This window comes from Vitis vinifera, chromosome 5 (genome assembly GCF_030704535.1).
Source record: "Vitis vinifera cultivar Pinot Noir 40024 chromosome 5, ASM3070453v1".
In the NCBI taxonomy this organism is placed as follows: domain Eukaryota; kingdom Viridiplantae; phylum Streptophyta; class Magnoliopsida; order Vitales; family Vitaceae; genus Vitis; species Vitis vinifera.
Genome location: NC_081809.1, coordinates 8,307,292 through 8,329,391, shown reverse-complemented (window position 1 = coordinate 8,329,391; position 22,100 = coordinate 8,307,292). Strand labels below are relative to the sequence as shown.

The 22,100-nt window shown below is 29.7% G+C and overlaps 1 protein-coding gene and 1 long non-coding RNA gene across 3 annotated transcripts; one reads left to right on the top strand and one right to left on the bottom strand.

Annotated features, from left to right (window-relative positions):
* Positions 1 to 1,599: 1,599 nt before the first annotated feature.
* Positions 1,600 to 21,622, bottom strand: LOC100256292 (glutathione transferase GST 23). 2 transcript variants are annotated; one of them, XM_059736905.1, is made up of 2 exons: positions 21,282 to 21,622; positions 1,600 to 2,129 (listed from the first exon to the last, which is right to left on the bottom strand). In XM_059736905.1, the coding sequence occupies exons 1-2, from the start codon at positions 21,594 to 21,596 to the stop codon at positions 1,761 to 1,763; spliced, it is 684 nt and encodes a 227-aa protein (XP_059592888.1). In that variant the 5' UTR covers positions 21,597 to 21,622; the 3' UTR covers positions 1,600 to 1,760. The 2 variants fall into 2 exon arrangements, with proteins under 2 accessions (XP_059592888.1, XP_002285212.1); XM_002285176.5 differs by lacking the exon at positions 21,282 to 21,622 and adding an exon at positions 2,254 to 2,677.
* On the top strand, positions 17,026 to 20,038 carry LOC132253714 (uncharacterized). The gene is made up of 2 exons (XR_009465598.1): positions 17,026 to 17,398; positions 19,887 to 20,038. It is a non-coding gene; the product is annotated as an uncharacterized LOC132253714 (long non-coding RNA).
* Positions 21,623 to 22,100: the final 478 nt, after the last annotated feature.

Genomic DNA, 22,100 nt, shown 5'->3' with positions numbered 1-22,100 from the left:
AACAACTAAGTTGAGAGTGCACATATCCCAAATTATTTTTGGGATCAACATAGTTATCTTGAAAACCTAAAAGGCGATTTCCAATTTCTCATATTTTCCACATTACCAGCTTAAAACATATCTTTCCCATCACTTTACCATTTCTTGTCACTTCAAATTTAAAAAGATAGCTTTGGGTTTTGTACAAATTTGTTTTTTATTTCTCTTAAAATTTAATAATAATATGTGAACAAAAATAAATAAGCAAAAGGTAAAAAAGGATAATGTAAATTTCAAATATATTTTAAAATTATTGTTCAAAATAATCTTTTTATTTTTATTTTTGTTCTTTAAAATTAGTTTGAGATGGTATTTTTAAAATAGGATTTCTATGTAAATTAAAAATCATAGTTTGTAAATATAATTTTTAAATATATATTCAAAATTTCAAAATTAAGATTTTTAAATTTATACTAAAATCACAATTTTAAGATAGATAAAATAAATGTTTGAATTAATTAGTTCACATGGATGAAATAATCCCCAATGTGTGAATTTATCCCTTCTCATATCTTTACTTGAAAAGTAACCCACTTTGAACATAAATTTCATTTATTATTATTATTATATATATATATATATATATAAGAACATTTTTATTAAAATGAGACAAAAAAATGAAAAATTAAATTTCAAAATTTGGGTTTTCAATTACTCTTTTAACCAAACAACCCAAAATGTTTCGAGACAAGATCATAAAAATGCAGTGTTTTAAAAATTGAATTGGACTAGCCAGTCCAACCAATTAGAAGTATTGAATCGTTTGGACTAACGATTGGTTGTCAAACTATTCAAATTGATTGGCTTCTTTCGAACTAGCCAAGCCCAAAACCCTAAGGATCATTCCATGTGAGGAGCCCATCCAACGCATTTGTCATTAAGCCTATTGATCTTGCAAGTCAAGATTATTCCAAAACCCTAAGATTATTCCAAATTGCATGCTAGAGGGCTTGAGTTGGGACCTTCAATTAAAAAAATTGAGGTTAAACTGTTAAGCTAACATTTTCATTATAAGAATTTTTTTTTTCAAATTTTTATTGTATAAAACCCTTTGGCATTTATTTTTATAATAATTATAAAAATAATATAAATTAATTAATATAATATTTGTAAAATAATAAAATATAAAGATATGTAAATAAAATAAAATAGTATAAGTTTCTTTTCATTTTAAATATATGTCCATACTTAAATATTATATATGTTCTATTTAATAAAATTTATAATATCAATACATTTATGATATATCAAATGTAAAAATTAAATACTATTAAAATTTGTAATTACATATATTTTTAACTTGTTATAATTATTTTAAATTTTATATAATACATAAATTATATATTTATGCTGTGAAACTATCAATCAGATCATATAACCGTGAACTGATCACTGATTTGATTTTGAAAACACCCTAAAAATGTATATTCTAATGGGCAAGATAACCAACACTCTCTCCTAAAACCAGGCCCAGAATTCGAAGGAATGATTTCAACACAGTAAGCTCACACTAAAAATTAAAAAGCCCGAAGATGAAAGAAAACAGGAATACACCCGCAATTCCAACACCAAATCACATATTTTCACCCATTGAAATTGAAAATTCAGGCCCTACTAAGATATTATTTGTATGGACGGAACATGAGTCTGTCTGCTACATAAAATTTTATCCGATTTATCAAACAAAACCACATTATTCAGGTTGGGAAGATGCAGACGGATTAAACCCTTAAACCAGTGCGTGATTCATATATGTCTTTGCGGCGTTTCTGGAAATACACGATCATGGCTTCGCGGGCAGGTAAGTTGTCCCTGATCACTGGGTGATGAAGAACTGTGTCGATCCATGAACTGGTAGCAGGAAACTTAATGGGGTCTATGATCTGCATGCACCCAACTTCCTCCCAAATAGGCAGCCAGTAAGAGAGCCATCCCAAACAAATGTCCAGATACCCGATGCTCTCTCCCCCAAACAGCTTCTTCCCTTTCACCAATTCCTCTATCTTTTCAACAGTCTCCATCGCCAACTTCGCTGCCCGTTCTCGCTCCTCTCCTCGAGAGCATTGGCCCATCCATGCACTCTCCATCAGCTATCCCATTCACCAACCAAAATCATTCAGTACATACTCGAAATTTCTATTGAAAATCAACCTCCTGAAAACTATTAGAAAGATGGAAAACAATATAAATTGGGGGAGTTGCAGTAGAAGTTACCTTGCTTTCAGCAAACTCCGCCCAGAACCTCGCCATGGCTCGTTCATAAGGGTGTTGTGGGAGTAATGGGTACTGAGGCCAGGTCTCATCGATATACTGGACGATAACAAATGACTCGCAGATGACTCTGTGGCCATGAATGAGTACTGGGACGCTCTTATGAAGGGGGTTGAGTTGCAGGAGAAGAGGGCTCTTGTTGAAGACATCTTCTTCAATGTACTCGTAATCGACCCCCTTCAGCTTCAATGCCCATATCACCCGGTAGGCAAACGGGCTAGCCCAGAACCCCAAAAGCTTTACTTCCTGCTGCGCCATGAGATGATTCTGGCTGCTCTCACTGCCAACAATGAAATATATTTAGGGCCACCAGACGCCATTTTTGACTCTTTGGATTGGACGGACCGTTAGGTGAACCAATGGTCCACCCATTTCTTTTTCATTAGTTTTTTTGAGGGATTTTTATAGCATTGGAAGGATGCTTTCTCACCACCTGGAGGAGCTGGCAGCACCCTAGACAAGTGGGGGACTCCTTCCCGACGCATGAGACCAGCTGCATGGACATGGCAGGGAGCATGGCCGGCCATGCTGGTTGTTGGAGATGACAAGTTGGCTGACCGGTGAACAGGGGAACGGGTAGTGGCTTGCTAAGGAAGACAGAAATAAGGGGTTCTGGAGGGCGTGCTGGGGGATCTGAAAAAAAACAGAGAGGGGAGGAGATACGTTTCTGGAGAAGCAGAGTAGAAGGAAATGTAATAACTGAGCTAAGAGTATCGAAGAAGAAGAAAACTTACCAATCTTTGGAGGATCAAAGGAACAGTTCAGGCATGGTTTCTTTGCCTATTCTTTACTCCCACTTCTTCATTGTTGCTGCTTTTGATCATTTCACCCTGCTATTTGAGTATCATTGTTTTATTTTATGGCACAATGAGCTGTGTGAAATCTGAGTTTCCTTGATTACTCTGTTTCGATTCTCTCCCGGATTCTTGGATTCCTTTGATAAATAACTTTTGTGTCGATTTGTTATTTTATTGGCTCGGTCTTTTCATTAATTATATTATCACTTTATGTTTCTCCCACCCATTCTGGGTCCTCCGATTAATACATGAAGCAGGATCTGGTTCAAAAGCCCGTTCGTTTTCCTGTGGACATGCTCTGTTTTTGCTTGTTTTTTTTTTCCTTTCTCTGTTCATCTATGCTGCAGGGTCAGCGTTTCAAATCCATTGAATATGAGGGAATGCAAGAGACAGTTAGTTTCTGCTAATGGTGAGCACGTGGTGGTCTTTAATCCTGTGGAAGCAACACCCAAAAGAAATTGAGCGTCATGTTCCCCTAGGCCAACAATCCGTTACATAAGTTGTGAAGAGGTACCTCAGTTGGGGCTTATGGATGGAAATCGGTATTATGAATACTTCAATTTTTCTGGATGTAATGAGCAGAACAGTCTCGAATTAGTTCCCAAATGATACTTCATTGGTTTAATCAGCACAAGACTTTCAAAATGGGTAGCTAAAGAAATGATAAATTCAATGAGCATGCCGAGGAGGTAAGATGTATTGATGAGATGCTTGTTACAGAAACAAAGGAGATCCTTCCTGATGTCGCCGTTTGCACAGAAAACTGATTATTTGAAGGGTGTTGTAGAAAATATCATGGTCATGTCTCCAGAGTTATTCCTCTGTCTTGCATTGGTTCCCAATGGCATGGGGTTTCCTTAAGCACCAGTACTAGCGGTTCTTCTCTTGGATCATAATGAACTTCATGCACGCCCTGGAGAGAAGGGATTTGCTAAGGCGTTTGGCTTACCTCTAAGCTCTCAAATTGGTTTGGAAAACCAAAGGCTGCCAGCTCATTTGGTTTGCGTTTAGAGAGGTTGGATAAATGTCGATATTGATGAGATTATGTGTGAATCATGCGGTGCATATCTAAGTTTTGTCTCATTACCGTCTAGGATACCTGCTGAAGTTGATAACCCTGGTAAAGCCTTTGGAAAGCAACTGGATGCTGAGCACGAAGTTAACTGCCCATGGGGAAGGAATAGTTGCCCAGAAAGTATGATATAATTCCTCACCACCACTCATTCCACCATTTTCCCCATCTTTTATTGTTCACCACCCCTTCATTTTTTAATCCAACCATGATACAAAGGGGCTCATTGGATGCATGGCCAGCCTTTATTCCAATATCCACCAGTCCGCTCTACCTCCACACCCATTTTCACTCTTTCCACATCACTGATCATACACCTATGTCCTCTCATCACCTTTCAAACCCCATACTTCACCATATCCAAGGCCGTATCCACCACTATACCCATCAAACCACCCCACTAAGCCCATTTCTCTCTTTAAACTTTCTCATACCCATTAAGCATTTCTTCCATCACCCTTCCTTATCTGTTCAATCAACAGCATCCCACACCCCTCATGCACATATCCATCAAGCCTATCCACTAATCCAATTCGTCTTTCATCCATCCCATTCTCTACACCACGCTCATGGTAAACCCATTCTTTTTTTAATATCCATCTAAACCCATTCCTCATTCATGTCTTCCTTCATACTCACCACCACCGAACCCCTTCTTCTCTCATCAACTCATTCACCATCTCATCCTTCAATATCCATTATCACCACTATTAAACCCATATCTCATTCCAACCCCAGCTATCCAGCCAAGACTTGGACGCAGATGATGAAGAAGACAACGAATTCTTCCAGGAATAGGTTGACATGCGATGCGTGGATAATGTTAGGATGCTGATCGTGTACGCCATGTACACCGCCAAGGCTGGGCGCCCGGGAATGCCTCTCGGCATGGCCAAAGTTGGGTATATGTTGTACAGGCATGTGATGAGATACAACCCCACTAAATGGTACAGGGACATGGTTTGATTGAAAGTGAAGAAGAGACAGGCGGGATGTTGGACTTTGATGAGGCTAAGCGGCATAGATATGTTGATGTGCCTAAACCCGTGCCAGTTTTCATGGAGACCCGTGGAATCTGAAGGATCCAAGAAGCGCGAGAAGAAGACCCATGCCAAGCCCGAGGGGATCAGGTATCTTCATGGCCAGCCACTCTGAATAAACACTATTGTGGCAAGTGCAGTCTCGCCTACGTTTACCAGCAAGAAGGATGGAGGGTCTGGGTCTTGTGATTTCAAGGAAGTTTGGATTCTCACATGGCACGAGCAAAGGAGATGGGCTGGAGCTCTCGTTCCTGCCAGCTTCCTTCTATCTTTGGGCTTCATTCTCTCTATCTTTGGCCCCATTTTGCATGGCCACCCTCCTAAGCCCGTTTCCAAAGCCCACTTGCTCCTTTTGTTTATTCATTTTCATGCATACATGCTTTGGAGTGTGTTATTTATTTATATATTTATTTATTTATACAAAGTCTTCATTCTCAACATCAAGGTTTAATCCTCCGTTTTAATTTTCATTTTGAAAGTTTGATTTCTCGAGTTTCTTTTCTGAAATCCAATTTTTTAAAGTTTCTATTTTGGGATGTTTTCTTTTTAAAGAACTCTCAACTTCTAGAGTTAATTTTCAAGATTCAAGATTTTAATCTGATTTCCGAAGCTACAATTTTTTCCGAAATTAATTTTCAACCTAAAAAATTTCACTATTCACTTTCGTTTATTATTTTATTGGCTTGGTCTTTTCACTAATTATATTATCACTTTGATAAATCTAAGCTGTGTGAATTTTTTTTAAATATAATAGAACTCTATTTTTTTTATATAATAATTATTATATTTTTATGTAAAATTTATTATAATTTTTGCTTTTAAAAATAAAAAACAAAAGTGCATATATCCAAACCACCACTTAATTTTTTTTTTATTCTAATAAATTCAATAACTTGTAATGTTAATTTTGAGAAAATTTAGGATCTTGGATAGTTGAATCTACTTGCTTAATTTTATTAATAAGTATTCATTTGAATACATTTTTTTATTTCTAATTTTAAAATAAAATGATAATAATAAATTTTATATAAAACATGATAACTAATCTTATATTAAAAATAAATAATTTTTAAAAATATAAAAATATGTAACAAAAGAATTGTATCATCTCAGATTTTAAAATTTTTAAAGTGATTTTTGAAGATATAAAATGAATTTATAATACTACGAGATGTTGTATTTTTATCCAAAAACTTTTTATTTTAAAAATAAAAAATATATTCTAAGAGAATGCTTAGTGAATCAACTTAATGATTTAATATAATTTAATTTAAATTATTAAATAGGTTGAATATGTTTGACAAAATAACTTAATATCAACTTAAAGTTTAAAATAATTTTAAATATTAAATTAAAATAATTAACTTATTCTTAATTTTGAATTATTTATTTGTTTATTTGCATATCTATTACTGGTTTCACCCAGACTTCTCATTGATTGAATCGAAGAAATACATAGAGTACAAAAGGAGCTATATGAGTTTTGAAACTTTCTCCTAACCAACCATATATACAGTTCAACATATAAGAAAAAAAATCACAAAGGGTAATTTGTTATGTAAGGACCAAGTTATTACAAAAAAAAATACCATGCTACCTTAATATTCCCCCTCAAAATGGAGAATGAATATTGTGAATTCCAATCTTGTGAAGAAAAAAAACTTGAACTGGTTTGAAAAAAGTGGCTTGATGAGAAAATTTGCAATCTGGTTTTGAGAAGAGACATGGAGTGTTTTGAGACAACTTATTTGTATCTTTTCTCTGAAAAAATGGCAATCTATCTCAATGTGCTTGGTCGCTCATGAAACACCGGATTGGTTGCAATGTGAAGGGCTACTTCATTATCACAATATAAAATTGTTGGTTGCTTGTGTTCAATGCCAAAGTCTAGAAGAAGAGATAATAACCACACAAGTTCACAAGTCACATTTGTCATTGCTTAAGTGATAATGCAAGTGGAGCTAATAGAAAAAGACTTCATCATTATCCTATGCAAAGCTTGAATGGATATTTCTCTTAATAATTTTTTACTTTATGGTTTATTTGGTGATTTACCTTCTTGTATACAATACAAAAGTCTTCAACCTAATTTTTTATATTTTTAATTTTTTTTTATAGAAAACACTCAAAAATACTTTAAATTTATTAATATAAAAATTTATCAAACTCTTTTATTCTAAAAAAATAAAAATAAACAAAAAATAGTTTCCAATTTCCAAAGGATCCCTATTTCTCTAAATAATAATCTAGCTCTCCAATTCAATCATCAAGACTTTTCTGTCATCTACAGAGTTGGACAAAAAAATAAATAAATAAATAAAAGAAAAAGGTAAAAAATATTGTATGTGGATTAGTGGAACACATGCAGATCTGTCCCCTATGTTCCTCCATTGATGCCAAGGGTTGAATGAAAACAAATGAAGTATTCATTCCAGTGGGAAGAAACAAATGAAAGAAAAAGAAAGGCCAATGGAGAGGATATTATCAACTTCACAATATCAGAGACATATATGTCTTCAATCAGTATATGCTTCCAAGAGAAAACAATGCCATCATTCACAGGAGTAACAAATAAATCAAAGAGCTTGAGGGCCCTTTTGGACAAGACAGTCCAGAATATTTTGTTTGAAAGTATTCCACTAAACTTCCTTTTTTTCTAATAATAATAATAATGATAATAGTACTTACTATAATAAAAATAATAGAGATAGCTAAGTACTCCTAGGCTCTGTTTGGTGTATTGTTTTGAAAGGCTTAGGTGAGGTGGTTTTTTTTTATTAAATCGGAATTGTCACTACATGATTATATTTTATTATTCATCATAAAAAATAACAATTTTTTTTTGTAAACTGATCCAATTTCATCATGGAAATCCAGAATAAATCCTAAAGAAGCATCTCAGTTCCCCATAGATCAAAATTGCAGAAAGAACCAAAAGGAAAAAAGAAACAAAAAGAAGGAAGTACTAGTTCATATATCAATAATTTGGGAGTATGCTATTCTCCCCAAACAAAAGGAATCGAATTGCATCTTTTGATGAAGCAATTACCCTTACTCCACCCACTGGGAGAGAGTATAGTCTCCCTTTAATTTTAAGAAGGTATATATGGGTGAAGTATTCCAAACTGAAAACACAAGATATCTTCACTCAGAGAGATACCCGAATAAAATACAAAAAATAAAAATAAAAATGTTCACTGCAATGGCCTTATGATAGCAACTGAAATCAGATACCATACATTATACAAAGGAGAGAAAAAAAAAAACCAAATATTTGGGGCCTATAATGGAAGTCGAAAATGAAACCCACTTACAGCTTCTGCAGTGTCCAGAGCATTAATCCCATGCTCAAACGCGTTTCATATTACCATTTTTTTAGAAAGTATTTTTTAAAATAGTTTTGAACATAATTTTTCTTTATTTATAATTTAAAATAGAAAATAAGGTTGACTTTCAAATATTTATATAAAAAAATTAAGAACAATGAAAAATCCAAATCGTTAAAATAGAATTATTATGGTTGCATGAATAGTGGTGCAATAAAGACAAAAAAAACTTATGTGAAAAGTTATCAGGTATTTTAGTCCATCACTATTTTATATCTTTAAAAGGTAATATATAGAAATTTAAAGGATATATTGGTCTTTTAACATCTTATATCATTTTCAACAATTATGGAAGTTATACGGATCAAATATTAATTTTTGGGTCTAGTTAGACCCAAAACATAATTCTCCCTACTTATTACTAGGCTTGTTTCATGGGTAAAACATGTGAAATGTCTAATAGCATTTTTTTTAATTTAAATTTAAATTGAATTATTTAAAAATTTAATGTTCATCTATTTTAGAATTTTATTTGAATATATTTTATTTTAAAATATTTATATTTATTAAATGATTATATTAATAGATCAAATCATATTGTTTTTTGGAGAGAAGCTAAAATTAAATATTATTTAAAAAAAATAATATTTCAAATTATAATTCAAAAATGTACTATTTATATTAAAATTAGAAATAAGTTTTATAATAAATTAATATAATATATATTTATTTTTTATATTTTTATTGTTTTTGGATGGAAAATTTTAATATCAAATAAAAAGTAATTAATTATGTTTTATTAAATTAACTAATTATAATCAATAAATTAATTATGTCATTTTATTTAATTATAATTAAATAAAAAGTATTTCAATTATCTTTTCATAAATTTGTAGAAAACTAAAACTGTTATTAAATTAAAATAAAGAGGTTATATTTTAATTGATATTTATAAATGCTGAAAAAGGTAAATCCCACTTTTATGACATTATCATAATTATAAAATAACTAAATCTTGAATTTATAAAAATTAAATTTTAAATTAAAATAATTACTTAGAATTTAAAACTAATTTATCTTTATTCATAATTGTATATAAATAAATAAATTATTTATAGAAAAAGAAGGAAAAAATAATTAGATAAAATTTTTATAATTTTATTATATTTACATAGAAATAAGAGATAAAATAAAAGAATTAATTCTTTATTCTAAAGAATGTATTAATAGAATTCATGACTACAATGTTTAAGATTACAACACCAATAAATCTCACAAATATTAAAAATATCATTAATATAAAGATGCAAATAATTGAGATTAGGTATAAAAATAGACTAAGATGTAAGATGATGCCATGTAAGTTGGGTATAAAATACCCAAACTAAATTTTACACATGCCACATTATAATTGACCTCATTTTTATGCATTTTTTTTGCCATTAGATTTAAAAATTGGGATGCCTTGTTGATAAGAAAATGCAGTCATGCACAATCTCAATGGCCCATTTTTCAATTTCAATTATTCAATTTCACGTTCCCACTACTCTCTCTCAATGAGTAAAACTGAGAAGAGAAAATGGAGAGTCACAAACAGAATAGTAGAGAGAGAAAACAGTTGTCGAAGAGAAATGAGCAATTTTAGAGAGATTTTTGTGCACTTATTTGAAGTCTGATCCTCACTCTCATGCAGAGGATGAGATTTTTAGAGTTACGAATTAGATTTTCTCTTCTTCATTTTTTCATCTATCTTTTTTCTGTTTGTTTCCCTAGAAAATGTAGGAAAAAAAGTTGTTGAAATCTGCAACCCCAAATTCATTGTTGTGGTGTTTTTACGCAACTTTGTTTACTTTGTTGAAATTTTCAAGCCTAAATTTATTGTTGTGTTTTGTACTGACCTCTGTTTGGTTGCCAAGAAAATTGGGGGAAAACTCCAAAATTCAAATCCTTAACATCACCATCTTCTTAGCAATCAATCATATTAAACAAAGAACAACCAAAACCAAAAATAGGGTCAAACAAATTTCTAACTTGGGTTTCCCGAGAATAAAACCGAGAATGAGAATTAATTGAGAGAAAAAGAATCATTGTGATTATCAAAATTAATTAAAAAAATCTTATTTTCTTCAACTCTAGGGCATCAACAAACCAAAACCCTAGCAAAGAAGGAGAAACCCTAATATCAAGCCTTTTAACATGAAGGAAGAAGAAAAACCCTAATAGCAAGAAGGAATAAGAAATTCTTGTGGTGTGAATAAATGGCAAACGGGTAAATATATGAAGGAAAGATGAGTCAATTAGTGGATACTCACTTCTTGATTGCACATTGAGGGTTCCCGAGTTTTCACTTGGGACATTGACATGATTGATTGTATTGGTCGATTATCTTGATTAGAGGATTCTGAGATAGCTATTTTCTCTGTACTTCATTTCCATATTCGTTTGAGATATTGATATGCTGATTATATTGATTGATCAAAATAGGACTAAAAAATGGTCACAACAAAATTGTTCACATTATGACTTTTATATATAGTATAGATATTAGCCCTCATCATTTCCTTTGTGATTCATTCCTAATCCCCTTTTTCTAATTTTTATTAAAAAAAATTAATAATATTATCTTATTAGTAATAAATAAATAGCATAAGAAAAACCTCATGTGACCAAAATATTGCACATACAAAAAATATTAATAATATTTTTATCTTGAAAGTATGAAATATTTGTTTATTTAGTAGATTAGTATAATTGGATATATTTTTATACTAGAATTCTTTATTTCATTAATTATAAATATATTAAAATATTTTAAAATAAAAATAAAGATAAAAAAAACATATTTAATAAAAGGTGATTCGGATGCATGACTCAAAATAACTATGAAATTGTAAAGACAACATTTTCCTTTAATTTTGTTGAAGAAAGACTTTCTTTGAACTCTTTTACTCCTTTTTACTTTATTTTCTTTAAAAAAACATCACATTCCCACTTTTTTTTTTCATTATACTCATTTCATCATTTTGTTTATAATACTTCTATTTTTTCATTTTTTTTTATAATACATTTATTTTTTCAGTTCACTTCTTTAACTAAAATGAACTTTTGTTATTAAAATTAATTTCTCATTAAAGATATTCACCTAGGAGTTAAGTTTGGTTTTTAAAAAAAATGTAAATAAGGTTAAGTTTTCAGTCATGATATGAACTATACCATAGTTAAGTGTTATTTATAAATAAATAAAAAACTTCATTAAAGCTAAGTTTCCCTTTCATCTACAAAAAAATTTGATTAGAATGAAACTATGGTTAAGTTTCATTTATAAAATATTTCACTAAGGTTAAATTTCTCTTTCATCTATAGAAAAGTTGATTATAATGATGATCGATCAACTCTATTATCCAAAATACTAAGCCTATTTACATAGCAACTTTAGTCAATAAAAATTAAAGAAAAAGTCACTATGAATTTTGTAATATTTCGGGTGTCATCCTCATGGACTGACTTATGAAATTTGTCAATATTAGGATAAATGAATCACCTTTATTGAATCCTAAAATGAAAAATAATATATGAATGAAGTGAAACTAAGTAAAAGAACTAAATTAATAACAAAACAAATATTGATTTTTAATTCAATTGATTCAAGTCTAAGGATTTCCACAATCCAACTTAAGGTATAGAAACAAAGAGAACAAAGGTTTCTGAAGTAGAGTGATCTTAAACTTTTAAGATCCTTAGCTGTTCGCAATTAACTTAAGCTCTATAACTCAGAATTGCATTCGAAATCTAATTTTTCTTTTTTAAAATATATTCATAAAACCATCAAGTGAATGAAATTGATAATTGATTTAAGATTTGACTTTTAAACCCTTTCTACTCTTTATAGCTTTGTTTTGAGACAAATAATGATAGAGAAAACTAGGTAACTAATGATCAAAAGTTACCAAGAATCACTAGTATAAGGTAATAATTTATTGTATCATTCCCTAAACTAACTCACAAGGATAGAATAAAAAATTGATAAATTGCAACCTAACAAATAATTAATCTCATTGTTATAATAATTTACCCATTGTTCCTATGAATTTCTAGCCCTAGGGTTTTATACTTCAAGCCCTAAGGTTTCATACTTCAAGCCCCATGTTGACTTTTTAGTCTCTCATGAGGGTGATATCACATTCACAATCTATAATAGGGTACAAATCCATAATTTGAATAAAAAGAAATTAAAAATAATATATTCAATAAAGAATAAAAGAAACAAACCAAAGTTCTCGTCTTCTTCTCCACAAAAATGTCAAACTCTCGGAAGATCCCCAAACCTTAGAACTAAGAGAGTTTGTTTAGATAGCATCATAAATGACCTAATATGTGGCACACTCTCATTTGCTACTTATATTACAAGGAAAAGTTATAAAGAACCTAAAAAGTTCCAAAATTATGAGTTCTAAATTAATACAATGCATTTCTAATTGAATGGAGGCATTTGGAGCTCATTTCGACGTGTCTCGGGGCTTAAACTCGATCATCAGTGGTTGAGTTTAAAATTTGGATGAGCTACAGGTCAATTTTGAAGTCATAAGTGGAAGGAGGTCCAATTCGAAATCAAAGGGCTAAGTTTGAAATGCACAGTAAATTTCGAACTCGGAATTCTTCTCTAACCAATTTGCTTCAAATGCACATAACTTTCACATTTCATCTTTGATTTGTATACTGTTTAAAGTGTTGGATTCTTGACTTCTAGAGATTCGAAATGATATATAGCTTGCCCAAAATAGACTTCATGAAATGCTCCAAATTTCACTTCAAAGTTAGAGTACATGATGCCACCAAATTTTGGGTTCTAAATTTCCATACAACTTGATGAATTTGTTTCATGCCTCATTGTCCATGTTTGTGTGCCTTCTTTCTTACTTCATAATGGTCATTCCCCATCTCCCAAACTCATAATATCCTCGTCTTGCCTTTTCTCAATCTATAAGTCTTGACTCACTCATTTTCTCATTTAATTATTTCTTGATCTTTCAAAACCTAACGTAATTTAACTTGCACCATTTGCTTCCTTTGAATCTAAGATAAATCTTCAAAATATAAGTTAAATTCATGGCTAGATCCTTAACATTGATTAGGTCAAGTTGGATGATTTGAGTGTCATTTGATGCTCAAATCATGTTGAATATATGTCATTAGAACACATATTTTAGCTCTAATCAAATGACCTGAATCGTATCGTGGTTAAATTTCATTTAAGAAGAGCTTAAATAGGTTAAGTTCTTATTTTATCTATAAATCTTTATTAGAATGGTCATCTATTTAATCTACCTAACTACAATAAAAAAAATCCAATCTAAATTTTAAAAGAAAAAAAAATCTCCAATAAAAATTCAAAACCCAACTTGCAATAAAACCCTAACATAAAATAACTGCAAAAAAACTCTAATCGAAATTCCTAAAAAAAAAAAGAGAAAAATGTCTAACAAAAATTTGAAACCTAATAAAACTCAACTACAAAAAAACTCTAATAAAAACAATAGCAAAAAAAAAAAAAAAAACTCTAGTTGAAATCCTAAGAAATAAAACCAAAAGTTTCCAACAACAAAAAAAACAGTAAAAAATCCCTAACCATAAAAAACCCTAACCGAAAATTGTCCAAAAAACCAATAATAATAATAATAATAGAAAGCCCTAACAAAAAAACTACCCAAAAAACCCTACTGACAACAATAACAAACCCTAACAAAAAATAAATGCAAAAATCCTAACTAAAAAAAACTACAAAAATCCTCAACAAAAAAAAAAAAAAAAGGAAAAAAATGGAGAATGTAATGATTTCGAAGAAGAAGGAAAGATGGAAGACTCTTGGAAGTGATCTTTAACCTTTGATGGAAGAAAGGTGATTTGGACGCATGACCCAAAATAACTATGAAATTGTAAAGATAACATCTTCCTTTAATTTTGTTAAAAAATGACTCTCTTTAAACTATTGTACCATTTTTTACTTTGTTTGCCTTCAAAAACATCACATTCCCATTTTTTTGTTTCATTTCTTTTTATTATAATATGTTTATTTTTTCAATTCACTTCTTTTACTAAGATCATTTTTTCATTAAAGATATTCACTTCAGCTGCATAGGAGTTAAGTTTGATTTAATAAAAACCTAAATAAGGTTAAATTTTCAGTCACAATTTGAAATATATTATAGTTAAGTTTCATTTATAAGGAATTTTAATGAAGTTAAGTTTTCCTTTGAGATGGTGAACAAATATTATAAAAACCGATGACAACATTAATAAGAAGCAAGTAAATGCAAGTTAAAGGATTGTGAGTGCCAAAGAGGTATACTAGTAGCTTGCAAAAAATGGATAGTTTCTAGTCTGCATTCAAAAACCCTAATCATCTGGAAATGGTTTTAGGGAGGTTTACTAGTTGAGGTCTTGAAATTACATTGGATAAGTGTGGTTGTAAATGATATTTCCTCATCAATCATTGTTGGAGTTTCTCACATTTTATTCAAACTTGCAAAGATTTGAATTTTTCAAATTGAGATCAAGACGTGGAAGGTGTTAAGGTCTCTAGATTTTTGGGTTTGGAGAGGGAGATGAAGCAAATGGAGGATAGAGTCTTGTGTTCAGTACTAGTGTTGAGTAGGGAGAGAAAAGTGAGGGTGTTTTTCAGGTTCTTTTTTTTTTTTGGTTTTTTTAGACATGGAAGTTGAATCGGAGGAAAGAGAAAGGCATATTGAGTATAAAATAACAACTAAGTTGAGAGTGCATACATCACAAATTATTTTTGGGATCAACATAGTTATCTTGAAAACCTAAAAGGCGATTTCCAATTTCTCATATTTTCCACATTACCAGCTTGAAACATACCTTTCCTGTCACTTTATCATTTCTTGTCACTTCAAATTTAAAAAGACAGCTTTGGGTTTTGTACAAATTTGTTTTTTATTTCTCTTAAAATTTATTAATAATATGTGAACAAAAATAAATAAGCAAAAGGTAAAAAATGATAATGTAAATTTCAAATATATTTTAAAATTATTGTTCAAAATAATCTTTTTTTATTTTTATTCTTTAAAATTAGTTTGAAATGGTATTTTGAAAATAGGATTTCTATGTAAATTAAAAATCATAGTTTGTAAATATAATTTTTAAATATATATATTAAAATTTTCAAAATTAAGATTTTTAGATTTATACTAAAATCACAATTTTAAGATAGATAAAATAAATGTTTGAATTAATTAGTTCACATGAATGAAATAATCCCCAATGTGTGAATTTATCTCTTCTCATATCTTTACTTGAAAAGTAACCCACTTTGAACATAAATTTCATTTATCATTATATATATAAGAACATTTTTATTAAAATGAGACAAAAAAATGAAATTTTAAATTTCAAATTTTGGGTTTTCAATTACCCTTTTAACCAAACAACCCAAAATGTTTAGATCATAAAAATGCAGTGTTTTAAAAATTAAATTGGACTAGCCAGTCCAACCAATTAGAAGTATTGAATCGTTTGGACTAACGATTGGTTGTTGAACTATTCAAATTGATTGACTCTTTTCGAACTAACCAAGCCCAAAACCCTAAGGGTCATTCCATGTGAGGAGCCCATCCAACTCATTTGTCATTAAGCCTATTGATCTTACAAGTCAAAGATTATTCCAAAACCCTAAGGATCATTCCATGTCAGGAGCTCATTTAGACTATTTGTCATTAAGCCTATTGGTCTTGCAAGTCAAAGATTCTTGCATGCCTTTTATACCTCATACTCCCTACATATTTTTTATCCATTTTCAATGTGGGATTTAGTTAGTGAGGAAAAAAAAATTGCATGCCAGGGGGCTTGAGTTGGGACCTTCAATTAAAAAAATTGAGGTTAAACTGTTAAGCTATAAAACATTTTCATTATAAGATTTTTTTTTTTTTCAAATTTTTATTGTATAAAACCCTTTGGCATTTATTTTTATAATAATTATAAAAATAATATAAATTAATTAATATAATATTTTTAAAATAATAAAATATAAAGATGTGTAAATAAAATTAAATATTACAAGTTTCTTTTCATTTTAAATATATCTCCATACTTAAATATTATATATGTTCTATTTAATAAAATTTATAATATTAATACATTTATAATATATCAAATATAAAATTAAATACTATTAAAATTTGTAATTATATATATTTTTAACTTGTTATAATTATTTTAAATTTTATATTTATACATAGATTTTATATTTATGCTATGAAACTATCAATCAAACCATATAACTGTGAACTGATCACTGGTTTGATTTTGAAAACACCCTAGAAATGTATATTCTAATGGGCAAGATAACCGACACTCTCTCCTAAAACTAGGCCCAGAATTCGAAGGAAAGATTTCAACACAGTAAGCTCACACTAATAATTAAAAAAGCCCGAAGATGAAAGAAAACAGGATTACTACTACAAAAATAATATATGATGTCACTATTTATGGTGTCGCATTTAAAATAATGACACCATTGAACTTAAAATTTATAAAGGTGACACATCATATAAAAAATCTTCAATTAGGATAGTTAGATGATGCTAATTTTAGATTTACGGTGTCATTTTTTGGAAGTGACACCATATGAAATAAAAAGTTTTAAATTTTATAACTCAATGGGCCCTTTTTAAAAATAGTGAGTAGGAACAATTTATGAAAAGTCCATTGTTTCCATATATACATTAACTAATATAAAAGATCTTATTGCTTAACCCTAACCATCGTTTTCTTCTCCTTCTTCTCACACCCATTGTCGACACACCCATAATTGATATTCTTTGCTTCGTAAAATCTCGGGTAAGTCAAAATCTCTTATCTACCATCTTCATTTTTTTTTTATTAATGCAAAAAACTTTGTTAGTATAATTGTTTTATATCTCTTGATTTAGTATATCTATGATGTGGGTTTTGTAAATGGTTTTTTTTATCGAGTTCCAAGGAAGTAAAAACTAGGTTTAACATTCTAACATATTTTTTGTTTCATTGCTAATAAGCCCCAAAACAAATGAAAACAAGAAAAATGAATTATTTTTTAAAATTTTGTCTAATTGAGAATGAGAGATACACTAGTTTGTAGTAATTTTTCGCATGAAATAGTATTTTATTGAAGACTTGACTATATTTGATACTTTTTTCCACCGTGCTAGGAGCTTTTTGGTGAAGTCTAACAATAGAGATTGACATCTACTACAAGATGATACTCAATTAATCCAAAAGCACTTAAGTTATTTAGGGTTTTCTTCGGTTAACCTAAGAAAACATTCCCACTTTCTTTGTATTGAGTCACCTAAATAGAATAGAATATTGGGTATCAGAGTCGTAAAGGGTATTATAAATATGACTTTTTTTTTTAGAGTCACCTACATGGAATGAATTATTGGTAGGTGAATAAAATATTGGGGTGATTGTAATAGTTGAATTAGTAAATGGAAGATAAGTGTATGTTGCTTTGTTTATTCTATAAAAACAATAATTTTAGTAGTTGAAATTTACATGCTTTGTTGTTTTATAAAAACAATAATTTTAGTATTTGAAATTTTAAAATGTGAATGAAATGCCTGAAAATATGTTTTGAAAAATAGGATAGTAATAAATGGAAAATAACTCATTTCCTAAAAATATTTTGATAAATTAAAATAATATGTGGTTAAAATATATTTTTGTGAAAGTATTTAAAAATGAATCAAAATATTAATAATTGTTATTTTGTTTGAAAATAATTTAGGAATATAAAATAACATTGGGGATAATTTTTGAGTTTAAATTGGGTTATAAATGGTTAATTTTTTTTAGGACTGTCCTTTTTGAAAATAATCCAATGATAATTTTTTTAAATAAGAATGTTGAAAATAATTTTAAAAATAAAATTTTGTTGGCAATGATTTTTCTAAAAGTATTTTAGGCATAAATGGAAATTTCTTGTATGAAAATAAGAGAATTTATTATATATATATAATAGACATAAAAATAAACTTCTTTGATATTTAATAAACAAGTGAATTTTTCTCTAAAAAAAGAATAAAATAAGAATTTCTCTATATAATAAAATAATTTATATATGGGATAGTTTTCAATAAGAAAGTTTTGAAAATAAATTTGGGATAAAATATTTTTTAGTAAGTTTTGTTTAGATAATTCAAGAATAAAGTGGTTTATTAACTTTTCTTAAAAAATAACATTCTTCTTTCTTTTTTGAATTGATCAATTTTTTTAGAAATAAAATTGTTAGATTCTATTTTTTGTAAATGTTTAAGAAATTCTAAAAAATTCTTTAAAAATGAAATGACCTTTCTACCACATTCCTTGTAATAAATAATTGTTTTTTTTTATACATATTGTAAAGTAAAAAAAAAAGTCTTTGTTTAGTTAACCTAAGAAGACATTCCTACTTTTCTTTGTGTTGAGAGTCACTTAAATGGAATAAAATATTCAATATCATAGGAGAGTAAAAAGTATTGTAGAAATGATTTTGTTGAGAGAGTTATCTAAATGGAATGAGATATTGGTAGGTGAATAAAATATTATGGTGATTGTAATAGTTGACTTAGTGAGTGGAGGAGAAGTGTATGCTTCTTTGTTTATTATATAAAAACAATAATTTTAGTAGTTGAAAACGTGTATGAAATGACTGAAAATATTTTTTGAAAAATAAGAAAATAATAAATGGATAATAGCTCATTTCCTAAAAATCTTTTGATAAATTAAAATAACTTGTAGTTAAAATATATTCTTATGAAAGTATTTAAAAATGAACCAATATATTAATAATTGTTATTTTGTTTAAAAATAATTTAATAGTAAAAAAATAATACTGAGTTCAAATATGACTACTTTGTTATGAGATTCATTAAAGAAATAATTGTTGATTTTACAGTTATTGCATCAAAGGTTTTACTCGTTTAATGAATTGTACATAATTTCATACTTTCAATTATTGTGATATTAATGTTATTCTCATTTGATTTCCGTTTGATGACAAATAAAACATATTCTCAAGTAGAATTTGATGAAATTAGAGAAAAATAGATTACTTTTGTGTTATAACTAATCATGAATCATATTGATGTATCGTGATCATTCATGGTAAGTTCCTTAGTTGTTATATGATTGAATTTTCCATTGATATTGTATAACATTACTTATTCTTTACGAACTATTTTTATACCAAAATGAGAAAAAGGAAAAAGAAAAAGAAAACATTAGTACTTAGATTTGTTTATTGTTTATAACATCACATTTTTATTTTCAATAAAAACTCTAAAACTCATTAAATTATGAAATGCAGGTATACACTCTTGGGAGGACAATATGAAGAATAAAAAGAAAGGAGAAAGAGGCAACAAGATTTAGGTTTTTAGATATGACTCTTATGTCATACATTATAGGACATAAATGTTACTTTATTTGGAATTGAGAATTTTGGGTTTTTGGATGCAACTCTTGTGTCATTTTATGGTTAGCCGGTTTTATGCATATGAAATGCAAGTATACATGAATGTTAGGAAGCTTAACATTTCTAAATCATGTTTTAATGTGCATTCACTTTTCTTTTTTAGTTTTGGTGGGTTTGATGTGTTTGATGTACTATCATTTTGTGAACATTTGATATACAAATATTATTGGATGATGTAATATGTTACAAATTAATTCATAAGCATTATGAAAATATAAGTTAAATGTAATATGATTATTATATTTATGGACAATTTACACAGGTTAGTCTTATTTATTAATAAGCATTACAAAAATCTACAAACTAATTAACAAAAAACAACCATATCTTTCATAATCATTTACAATGATGTGACACCATAAATTAAAGGTGATACATTTAACGTGACACCATAACTCAAAGATGATGCATTTAATATGACACCTTATACATCTCATACAACTCTATATCAAATTAAGCATCACTAAAAATATATGGTGTCTCTTCTGAATATGTCACCATTCATCTACTTTGATGTCGTTTCCAAATACGTCACCAATTAATACCCTCTATGGTGTCAGTGGATAAGGTGACGCTATGTTGTAGTGACACCCTATATTTATAGTGACTTATTATAAATGTCACCATATATCTTTTTCCTTGTAGTATATTACACCCGCAGTTCCAACACCAAATCACATATTTTCACCCATTGAAATTGAAAATTCAGGCCCCACTGAGATATTATTCGTATGAACGGAACATGAGCCTGTCTGATACATAAAATTTTATCCGATTTATCAAACAAAACCACATTATTCAGGTTGGGAAGATGCAGACGGATTAAACCCTTAAACCAGTGCGTGATTCATATATGTCTTTGCTGCGTTTCTGGAAATACACGATCATGGCTTCGCGGGCAGGTAAGTTGTCCCTGATCACTGGGTGATGAAGAACTGTGTCGATCCATGAACTGGTAGCAGGAAACTTAATGGGGTCTATCATTTGCATGCACCCAACTTCCTCCCAAATAGGCAGCCAATAAGAGATCCATCCCAAACAAATGTCCAGATACCCGATGCTCTCTCCCCCAAACAGCTTCTTCCCTTTCACCAATTCCTCTATCTTTTCAATAGCCTCCATCGCCAACTTCGCTGCCCGTTCTCGCTCCTCTCCTCGAGAGCATATGCCCATCCATGCAGTTAGATGGAAAACAATATAAATTAGGGGAGTTGCAGTAGAAGTTACCTTGCTTTCAGCAAACTCAGCCCAGAACCTCGCCATGGCTCGTTCATAAGGGTGTTGTGGGAGTAATGGGTACTGAGGCCAGGTCTCATCGATATACTGGACGATAACATATGACTCGCAGATGACTCTGTGGCCATGAATGAGCACTGGGACCCTCTTATGAAGGGGGTTGAGTTGCAGGAAAAGAGGGCTCTTGTTGAAGATATCTTCTTCAATGTACTCGTAATCGACCCCCTTCAGCTTCAATGCCCATATCACCCGGTAGGCAAACGGGCTAGCCCAGAACCCCAAAAGCTTTACTTCCTGCTGCGCCATAAGATGATTCTGGCTGCTCTCACTGCCAACAATGAAATATATTTATTACCACCAAACGCCATTTTTGACTCTTTGGATTGGACGGACCGTTAGGTGAACCAATGGTCCACCCATTTCTTTTTCATTTTTCCCTTGCACTATTTATTTTGGGGTACTTAAAAATGACTCGTGTAGAGTGCGTGTCATTAAAATTGGTGTGAAATAATCGTACTGTCATACATACGTAAGCATTACAACTTTATTATAATTTATTATTAAATATTAAATATAATTTATTAACATTGAAAATCTTATCAATTACTCTTATACTTTCATTATTTAAATATATAAACAAAAAAATACTAATTTAATATAAAAATTAAATAGTTTCAATTACAATATTAGAAAATACATAGGATGTGTTTTGATAAATCAAATTCGAAAATCAAATTCGAAACTTTTTGAAAAAGAAAATAAAAAATTTTGCATTTCATGAAAAAGATTGAAGGATGTCAAGTGTCAAAA